Source organism: Vigna radiata, chromosome 11 (assembly GCF_000741045.1).
Source record: "Vigna radiata var. radiata cultivar VC1973A chromosome 11, Vradiata_ver6, whole genome shotgun sequence".
NCBI classification, from domain to species: domain Eukaryota; kingdom Viridiplantae; phylum Streptophyta; class Magnoliopsida; order Fabales; family Fabaceae; genus Vigna; species Vigna radiata.
The window spans coordinates 839,185-849,501 of NC_028361.1; the positions used below are offsets into that span (position 1 = coordinate 839,185).

At 37.4% G+C, this 10,317-nt stretch overlaps 2 protein-coding genes across 2 annotated transcripts; both read left to right on the forward strand.

Moving 5' to 3' along the window:
• Positions 1 to 216: 216 nt before the first annotated feature.
• On the forward strand, positions 217 to 2,239 carry LOC106777106 (putative 12-oxophytodienoate reductase 11). Its single transcript, XM_014664627.2, has 5 exons — positions 217 to 482; positions 567 to 707; positions 788 to 918; positions 1,046 to 1,222; positions 1,306 to 2,239. Exons 1-5 carry the CDS (start codon positions 232 to 234, stop codon positions 1,908 to 1,910), a joined length of 1,305 nt encoding a protein of 434 aa, XP_014520113.1. The 5' UTR covers positions 217 to 231; the 3' UTR covers positions 1,911 to 2,239.
• Positions 2,240 to 2,855: 616 nt separating this feature from the next.
• Positions 2,856 to 9,052, forward strand: LOC106777105 (type IV inositol polyphosphate 5-phosphatase 7). The gene is made up of 13 exons (XM_014664626.2): positions 2,856 to 4,830; positions 5,019 to 5,109; positions 5,415 to 5,489; positions 5,625 to 5,709; positions 5,808 to 5,912; positions 5,993 to 6,683; positions 6,804 to 6,997; positions 7,072 to 7,180; positions 7,288 to 7,436; positions 7,595 to 7,835; positions 8,314 to 8,404; positions 8,508 to 8,687; positions 8,806 to 9,052. The coding sequence occupies exons 1-10, from the start codon at positions 4,801 to 4,803 to the stop codon at positions 7,818 to 7,820; spliced, it is 1,755 nt and encodes a 584-aa protein (XP_014520112.1). The 5' UTR covers positions 2,856 to 4,800; the 3' UTR covers positions 7,821 to 7,835; positions 8,314 to 8,404; positions 8,508 to 8,687; positions 8,806 to 9,052.
• Positions 9,053 to 10,317: the final 1,265 nt, after the last annotated feature.

The window sequence follows — 10,317 nt, forward strand, 5'->3', positions numbered from 1 at the left end:
TTTTCAAAATAACCAACCACTATTTCATGCCACGTAATCTCTGTTTCTACCACTCACTCAACTGAACCCCGTTTCTTTCAATTGAACCGGTTCATTTATGGCTACCCTACCATATATGAGTTGCATAAATACTGAACCGTGTTTTAGTAGGACAGGGAACCCAGAAAGAAAACTTCCCAAAAACGATATAAAGTTGGTTTGGTTTGTCGTGAGGGTAAAGCTGAATACGCAATGGCACACGTCACCCTTAACACTCCTTCTTTCCTCTTATTCTCTTCAAAATCGTTAATTCGTTTCTCTTCTATTTATAGCTCCACCTTCACCTTCACCTTCCACTTCAAATCTAATTCAAACAGAATCAACTTCAACCCTAACACCGCCACAATGGCCGCCACCGCCACCGCCGCCGCCGCCGCTCCTTCTCACCAAACAATCCCTCTTCTCACTCCCTACAAGATGGGCAAATTCAATCTATCTCACAGGTATGCATGTCGCTTCATTTCTATACCTCCATTCTTCCCCCTTCTTTTTTCGATTCACTCCTTTATCTTTCATCGTTTTTTCAGAGTTGTATTGGCACCACTCACCAGAGAGAGGTCCTACAACAACGTTCCGCAACCCCACGCCGTCCTCTATTATTCTCAGAGAACCTCCAAAGGTGGCCTTCTCATTGCCGAAGCTACCGGAGTTTCCGACACCGCTCAAGGGTATATTTATTACTCTTATTCTCATTCTTTCTCCGTCTTCATCTTCACGTAACTCGTCTAATTCTTATCTCACCCTGAAGGTATCCCAACACGCCTGGCATATGGACCAAAGAGCAAGTGGAAGCGTGGAAACCCATCGTCGATGCTGTTCATGCCAAAGGCGGTGTCTTCTTTTGCCAGATTTGGCATGTAGGAAGAGTTTCGGATTCAAGTAATTTTTCCCTATTCTGATTTTTTTTTCTTTTACTTTTACATATAATGTACTCAATCCAAGTTTGATTTCAAGTTTAATAATGTTGGGTTCTTGATTGATTGACTGCATTCTTATTTTTGTACAGGTTATCAGCCGAATGGGCAAGCACCCATTTCTTCTACGGACAAGCCACTGCCACCAACGCCTCGAACTAACGGCCTTGGATATATTGAACACACGCCACCACGCCGCCTGAGGACCGATGAAATTCCTCATATCGTCAATGACTTCAGAGTTGCTGCAAGGAATGCCATTGAAGCTGGTATGTAACTTTATTCGCATTTTGCTCCTACTGATGCTTTTATCATTGCTTCACAAACTGACCTGTTGTTGTGGAAATTGTAGGTTTTGATGGGGTTGAGATCCACGGGGCACATGGGTACCTACTTGATCAATTTTTGAAAGACCAGGCTAATGACCGAACAGATCAATACGGTGGATCCCTTGAGAACAGGTGCCGACTTCCTCTGGAGGTTGTTGAAGCTGTTGTCAATGAGGTGGGGGCCGATAGAGTTGGAATTAGGTTATCACCTTTTGCAGACTTTAACGATTGTGGTGACTCAAATCCACTACAACTGGGGCTTTACATGGTCAATGCACTCAATAAGTATAACATAGTGTACTGTCACATGGTGGAACCCAGAATGGGAACTGTTGGAGGTCCAGATGAAAACCTGACGCCAATGAGAAAGGTCTTCAATGGCACTTTTATAGTTGCCGGAGGTTATGACCGGGAAGATGGGATCAAAGCCATTGCTGAAGACAGGGCTGACCTTGTTGCCTACGGCCGTTTGTTCTTGGCCAATCCAGATTTGCCAAAGAGATTTGCTCTCAATGCTCCTCTCAACAAGTATAATCGCCAGACATTCTACCACGAGGATCCTGATCCACTTGTTGGGTACACTGATTACCCGTTTCTTGATGAAGAATCGAACGGAGTAGCATCATAGGGTTCTTACTAACCTTTTTTTCTCTCTACAAATTCTTGCTAGTTTCAATTTGGTTTGTCAGATTTTCATTCACATAATATTCTTGAGATACTCTGGATCCAGTTAACACATGTTCTAAGTTGTTAGGGCATTTAGTTTGTGGAACTATTGTTGTTGTAATGATGTCGCTGTAACCCCTGCATGTTTTTGCAATGCTCTGTTTTGTTCTTTGAAACGAGGCCAGAGGGAACCCTTGTCTCCTCTTACTTTTGTAATCGTACTTAAAAGGTTTGATTGGTGGTTTAAATAACCAGACAATCATTACATAAACAAACAACTTTCTCCTTTGATTCTTGGATTAAAAAAAAGACTATATTTCAACAGCGAGCCAAAATAGGAAATATGGGAAAAGGTACCATGCGATACTAAAATAAAGTAACTAATTACATATTCCAACCACCAAATCAGATATGAAGACAAATCATTACACGACAATGTATTCAAGACTAAAGTAGCTTAAATAAAATAAAATAAATAAAAGGAACGCTTTTTCTGAACAATAGTAGAGAGTCTTGTTACAAAACAGAGTTGGAAAATGTATTTCTAGTTTTCCTTTTTTACATGAATATTTCAGTTTACTAAAAAAGGAAAATCCTTTTTTACATGAACAGTAGTTCATTCTGTTTATATTTTTTACTGAAAGACTTAATCAGGCAGTGATATAAGTTGTCTTGATCATGTCGGCCACGGCTCATATGTACTAGCATGTGTGATTACTACTATATATGTTTACAATCATTACAGCAATGTTTATAAAAGAGTCAAAGTTAAAAATATTGGAACGAGACGAAGTTCAAAAAGAGTATGAAAATTTTAAACCAGAGCATTCAGTATTTATTTAGTTCTCTTTTTTAAGTAATAAACTAGGTTTTATATAAGTTGACAAATCTGTATGTCTTTAATATTTTGATTATTTTGGGATATGAATTTTTACCCTCTACACCTATTTTTGGTCAGATCAGATTCATCTCATTAAAGAATGATTTCTTCCTTTCAATGTTATCACTCTAACATTGATGACAGCCTCCCAATATGAACTATTCTAGAAACAAACGATCTCATACAGTGATAGCATCCCCTTATGACTTATTCAAGGTTATGTTCTACCAAAGAAGATCTTGTTTATTTTAGGTTGCCAACAATACTCAAAGATACAAGACAAATAGATTAAGACCACAACCCAAACTGTGGGCCCACTTCTTTTTGCTTTAGACATTTTCAATTACCATAAATGGCCCAAATTTCCTTACTCTTTGCCGCCCCCATTCTTCCTTTTTCTTCTCTGTGTCCTCAAATAATTCCAAAGAGCCAAATTAACAACGAATAAACGCAACCATACTCTTAAAATCTAGCAAAAAGTAAAAGTGTGTCACATCATCACATCACCAACTCTATTCCGTGAAGGTAAGGATAGAACCATGTTAGTCACTCCTTTTATTCATAAACAGATATATTATATTCTTCATACACTAATTTATTTCCAACTTTTTAGTCACTATAACACAAGTTTCTGATTCTTAATAATCTACTAAACATTTTTGACACACTGTCATTGTTCGTTATTGCATCAGCTTCCTGAAGAAATTCACAATTTTCGAAACTGAAACTAAATAGTGGTTCATTCCCTTTTGACAAAGTTCTTTATGGGAAAGAAATGCATGGATTATTGACTGTTTGAGGATTTCAAAAGCAGCAACTTGGACGGCGCCCGAGACTGCAAAGAAGAGAAAAACTCAAAAAATGGTTTTTTTTTTTTTGTTTTTCTTTTTCCTTTGTATTCATCAACGGAGCATAAATTACTGAACAAGTGTTTATTTTTCCAGTTTCACGATAAAAATTGTGAAATACAGAACTTGTGTTTCACGTGGATATATCAATTTTTAAAATGAGATTTACCAGGTTGTTGTCTTTCCAACCAATGACAGCATACTATCTATGAATCTATGTTCTATCACAAATCCATGGAAATATAAGACAGGACAGAATCAATTTTTGGAGTACCATGTAACACGCTGTGCTACAAACGTTCCTTGTCTAACAAAAGACTAAGAAAAAAATACACACACATTGCACATAGGTAGAGACAGATACGTCTTCCAAATTAATAGATATATCACAACCACCCTTTTATCTTTTTCCACGTTCAACTGCTTTTGCTTTGGTCGGAAGACCAAAACGGGAAGAGAGATTACAGCTATAAGATACTGGTAGATCTCACTCACTTTGCTGAACAGGGGCAGCCTTTGTTCATCTGACCAAAACGTTAAAGCTAAACGACCTGTTCTGCTCCCTTCATCTTTGCCTTGTCTTCAACTGAGATGTTGCCATTTTAAAAAATAAATATATTTAACCCCACAGTGCTTTATTCTGATCAAATTTGATACTTGGTGGTTGTTGCAGAGAACGAGGCAGTGAGTTTTTCCCAAGAGAGAGAAACACATCTCTCTCTCTATATTGCTTTGCTTGTCTTTTTGTCGTGTTCCTCGTCTCATTTAAAGGCATTAAATACTTAAAGGCGTTGCCTTTCTTTCTACTTGGTGGCATATTTACAGGGACCTTGTTTCCTTGTTCTTAAATTTTTAAGGGTGTGGTTGTGGCATCACAGGAGCGAAACAGAACATCACATTCACCCATTCTGCTGTCTCTCCCTTTCTCCTTTGTTGTTCTCAACTTGAGAAGCTTACGAGAGTTTGTTATTGTTTCTATTCTCACAAAGGGTTTCACAAGAAGAGAACTTTGCTTCTTCAATTGTTGAGAATTTCTGGTCGCCATTGGATTGCAGCATTTTTCTAATCTGTACTAGAGTACAACATAGCATACTTGACGGGCTGTCTGAGGTGCAAGATTAACAATGAGAGACGAGAATTCCAAGAAAAGCAAGGTTTTTATTTTACCCTGTTGTTGTTGACTCAACTCAGCTGCTGAAAGAAAATAAAAATTTCTCCTTTCATTTGTCGGTTTTATTTTATGTTCTCCTGGGAAATGAAATTGTACATTTTGAATATGTAATTTGCATGTTTCAATTTTTGGCAACTTGTTAACTGTTTTGTGTGTTTGGGCCTTGTGAAGCTCTCATGGTCGAAGAGAATGGTGAGAAAGTTCTTCAATATCAAAAGCAAAGAGGAAGACTCCTGCCAATCAAATGGTGGTGCTTATGGAGGTTGGTGTTTTTGTTTTGTTTCCTTCAAAAAAATTACTTTCCAAAGTGATCGTTTTCAACTAAACTTGGGTACTAACATGCACATGCTTCAATCCAATGAGATGCTAACGCATTGTGGGGGTGAAATTAAGGGAAGTACAAGAAAGTAATGGCATTCAGGAAAACGATGAATTGAAGCTAAAGTTCTAGCCGATTCTGTTTTTATAAAATCCGTTTTTGGTTGCATTCCCAATTTTCTTTCTCCACGATTTTTTAACCTCTTATGAATTATAATTTGATGCATTGTAACTTAATTCCTTCTCCAGGAGGTGACGTAGAATACAGAAGCAGGAAAAGCTTCTCCGACAGAGAGCCTTGCACAATCAAAAAGAGCAAAACAGGTACAGAATTACGGATTACAGAAATCCTTTCTTTGAATAATTACCCATTTGAAAAATTTTCTTCCTTTTCTCTTGTTCTTTTTAGCTTAACATTTGTAAAATGTGTTTACAATAATCCCCCATTGCACTGTGCAGAGAAGTTTGGCAGGAACACGGAGCAGGTCAGGCGAGGCAGAGTTAGTCTTGACCATCCTCGAATTGTCGATGTCCATAACTACAGGTATGCTTTTTCTTTGACCTTACTTTTTCACCAGGAAAAACAAATCTAGCTTTGATGAGTCCAATTTCTCATGAGTGCTTCTCTTACTTTATGAACAGCGTTTTTGTTGCTACGTGGAATGTTGCTGGAAGATCTCCACCAAGAAATTTGAGTATAGATGATTTGCTTCATGCCTCACCACCTGCAGATATTTATGTTCTTGGGTAGGATTTGGTACTATTTAAGGTCATGTTTTTTCCAAGCAACCTTAATACTAGTTGTTAACGACACATTTGTGTTACAGATTTCAAGAGGTAGTTCCCTTGAATGTTGGTAACATCTTAGGCGCTGAAGACAACGGCCCTGCCAAAAAATGGCTTGCTCTCATTGGAAGAACCTTAAACAATCTTCCTGGTTCTAGTGGAGGTGGTGGGTATTATACACCATCTCCACTGCCTCAGCCAGTGGTAGAATTAAATGTAGATTTTGAGGGATCAGCTAGGCAGAAGAATTCATCACTCTTCCATCGTCGATCGTTCCAGACAACTTCTAGCAGCTGGGGAATTGACAATGACCCTTCAACTACGCAGCCTCGACTAGATCGAAGATTCAGTGTTTGTGATCGTGTAATTTTTGGTCAGAGGAAAAGTGACTTCGATCCCAGCTTCAGATGGGGTTATAGGCCCAGTGACTATTCCAGAGCAAGTGACTACTCCAGACCCAGTGACTACTCAAGATGGAGTTCATCTGATGATGACAATGCCCTTGGAGATTCGCCAAACACAGTCTTATTTTCACCGTTGTCTCATGGTGGGCCTGCCTCTACGGAAGATGGATATGTCATGCCAAGGCGTTCCAGGTACTGCGTTGTTGCAAGTAAGCAAATGGTAGGAATATTTCTTACCATATGGGTGAGGAGTGAATTGAAGGATCATGTTGGAAACATGAAAGTGTCATGTGTTGGCAGAGGATTGATGGGTTATCTTGGAAATAAGGTAGTTTTAATTGAGTCATCATTGTCCTTGTTTCAACTTTTCGTTTCATATATTGATGGAAAATGTGTTGAATAATTTAAATCTGTTGACATGAGAGCTATTCTGCCTGTGTATTTTCAGGGATCCATCTCGATTAGCATGTCTCTACATGAAACAAGCTTTTGCTTCATTTGTAGCCACTTAACCTCAGGACAGAAAGAGGGTGATGAACTGAGAAGAAATTCTGATGTGATAGAAATTCTTAAGAAGACAAGGTTTCCTCGTGTTCATGGTCCTGACAATGAGAAGTCTCCGGAGACAATCCTCGAGCATGAGTAAGAACTTCCTTTAGAGATTCTTGAATTTGCCTATTTTGCATCATGTTTTAACTTTGGATTCATTTCCTTAGTCGAATTATATGGCTTGGAGACTTGAATTATCGAATTGTACTCTCCTACCGTTCTGCTAAGGCTCTTGTTGAGATGCAAAATTGGAGAGCACTATTGGAGAACGACCAGGTGCATTTACACAGCTCTAATTTCTAGTTTCTCTTTTACCTTCAACTGGATTGCTGGCAAACAAAAACAACCAATGTTAATATCTATCTATATTGTTCTTTTTGCAGTTGAGAATAGAACAAAAGAGAGGTCGTGCATTTGTCGGATGGAATGAAGGAAAGATTTATTTTCCTCCAACGTACAAGTATTCAACAAATTCAGATAGATATGCAGGAGATGACATGCACCCAAAGGAGAAAAGGCGAACACCTGCTTGGTAAGATCATCTTCTGTCACCTAACCAAAGAAATAAGAATTAACAAGAACCATCCCAACCCCATAAAGGCTATAAAATAAGCAATTATGGAAAGATTATTTTTTCAGTGTTGCAACTTATTTCAACTCATTCCAATGTGAATATGTTCCTTTTTATAGGTGTGATCGGATACTGTGGTATGGAGAAGGTCTCCATCAATTATCCTATGTCCGTGGAGAATCAAGGTTTTCAGATCACAAGCCAGTTTATGGCATATTTTCGGCTGAGGTTGAGGCAAATCATGGAAGGTTGAAGAAAAGTGTGAGCTGTTGTTCCAGGAACAGAATCGAGGTGGAAGAACTCTTGCCATATTCCCATGGATATACCGAACTTAGTTTTTTCTGATATATGGGATTTCAGGTACATTCTCAATTCCAAAAACACAAGATTCTTGCTTTTGTGGCAAGCTTAGGTACCTAAAATGATATTTTTTTTTTTATGGAAAATTCTTGCACATGGCATGTGCAAAGCAATGACCCCCTTCCTTCCCCAAAGAGCTATCTATGAGGCCTTTTTCTTATTTTATATTATTGGTTAGACCACAAGTACAAAGGTTCAGAAGCTGCAACTGCAACTGAGTTATATTATATTTGAGCACAATAGACTGGATTTTGATGTGTTAAATTAACTCCTACTAGTTTTACCTTTCTTTTCAATATACACAAACTGATTTCTTCGATCCGTTAGTCAAAATAATCAGAATGTGTTCACTGCATAGTCTTCTGATGAGTCTGTCTCAACCTTTTCTGCTTTTATCTCCTCCCCTGTTACTGTCATCAAAATAATTTACCCTCTACGAAATTCAAAATCTTACATGCATGCACCTATCACTGTTCAGGACTTGGTCAACAAGCTGGAGTCACCTCACTTTGAACAATGTTATTTGTGGAGACTGATAGAAACAACCCATTTCCCACATACCGAAAAAGGTTAATTCTTTTCTTGTTCCTGCTTTTTTTCTCATCCTCTTTTGTCTAATTTGAACTTTAACTTTTTCATTGTGAGGTGCTAACATGTAATTTTTCTGTACAGTCATGCCTTGCCTAACACATGATCAGTACAAGTTACTCATCATCATCATCATCTCGTTAGCATCTCACGCCAGCTTAAATACTGTGCAACTGTGCATTATCTGATACCCAATTAACAAACACACAACTTTACATGTCTCAAAACCCTCTGTGTTCATCGGCACTCTTGCACAATCATTGGGTACTACATTATTCTTTTCTTGTTAATGTTGCCTTCTGTTTTTATATGTCACTAGTGATACGCACGCCGCACGCATACTCATGATCAAACCTTTTCTTTTTTCTTTTTTGTTGTGCAGGAGGCGGAAAGAGACCATTTTTTTTATTTAGTTAATGATTCTTTTGTTGTTTTTGGAGAATGTTCATGATGGCTGAATGAAGTTGAAAAGTTCGTCAACATAATCATTAGGCTACTAACTTTTTTGTTCCGAGTGCAGAAAAAACATGAATTTTGATTGATGTATACTATGTATTGATTGCTACAGTGATGAAAAAGAAATTGTAATTACAGAGAAAAAGGAAATTTGTAGCTAATTATTGATAGAATTCCAGAGCTTCCACTTCTCAATTTCTGACTCTTGGCACATGATTAATGATTTCACTTATAAAGGTGTCTTTCGTATTTAATATTCCTCTGCTGCTGCGTGTTCTTTTTATATTGTTGTGATCATTAACAAACTCGAAAGGCTTAAATGGCTTTTACATGGAGATTCCGATTCTAGTAAATTTAATAAATAAGTTATCCAGTCATGTAATTAATTTGTAGGAACTGTCAAACTCGTAACAGGCAAGAACATTGATTAGACTTTTGAAATAAGAAAAGAAAATCAAACCAATTATGGTATTAAATTTGATGAGCTTTTGGTACAAGAAAAAAGGAGAGAAAGAAAGGTTTGATGATGGTTTTAATTATAGTGTTCTCTACTTTTCATCAAATTTGTTGTTGAATAAGCAATCAAAACAATAAGTGTAGCTTGCATGTGTTATGAGAGTGTTCTTCTGAGCTTGACTTTAAAGAAAGAATTTGATAGAGACTTTGCAGGCTGCATATGAACTCGAAGAGGTTATCTGTAATATGACTTTTCCTAGTATTGTTCTAGTTTTTCAACCATAATCATGTAACCATTGGTTGGACCACAACTTTTGTTGGAAATACAAAGGTGAAAGATCCATTAATCTATTATATTAAAGTTTTGGATAGAAAATAGTATCAATTTTTTATATTATTAGACTCATTCCATTGATATTGTGTCTCTTTATAAATCTCCTTCTCGATAAATCCAACAAAGGGTGACTTATCTGTCAACTTTTCCACTATTACACCCAAAAAAACCAAACTTTGCCTTAAGTAAAGTTGTCAGAGTACGCTTAACCTCTAATTAATGTTTATATACCCGGTATTGGCCATAATTTACAAGAACATTAGTCTTAATAAGATGGGGAAGAGTTAAATATTTATCCCGTGTGAGATATCACATTGTTCAAGGAACCCTAGATGCTGTTGGAGTAAAGAATCGTCAACAAGGACGTTCTAATACGTTATAGATTCTTATCCAAGTAAAAATCTGACTATGGATAAAAATGGTGGAAGCCTAATTCTGGTAAACGTGTGTTCTTCCTTTTGGTTGGGAAGGAAAGAGACATTAGGAAAATAATCTCTTCAAAGAACGATGAAAACTGCATCATTCAATTTAGGTTATAAGTTTCTAGTTTAATCCTGTATTGATATTATACAGTTAGGGATATAAATACGGGCTTTGGCCAATGGGCTGGCCGGCGAAGCCCATCACATAAATGAATTATGATCTCAA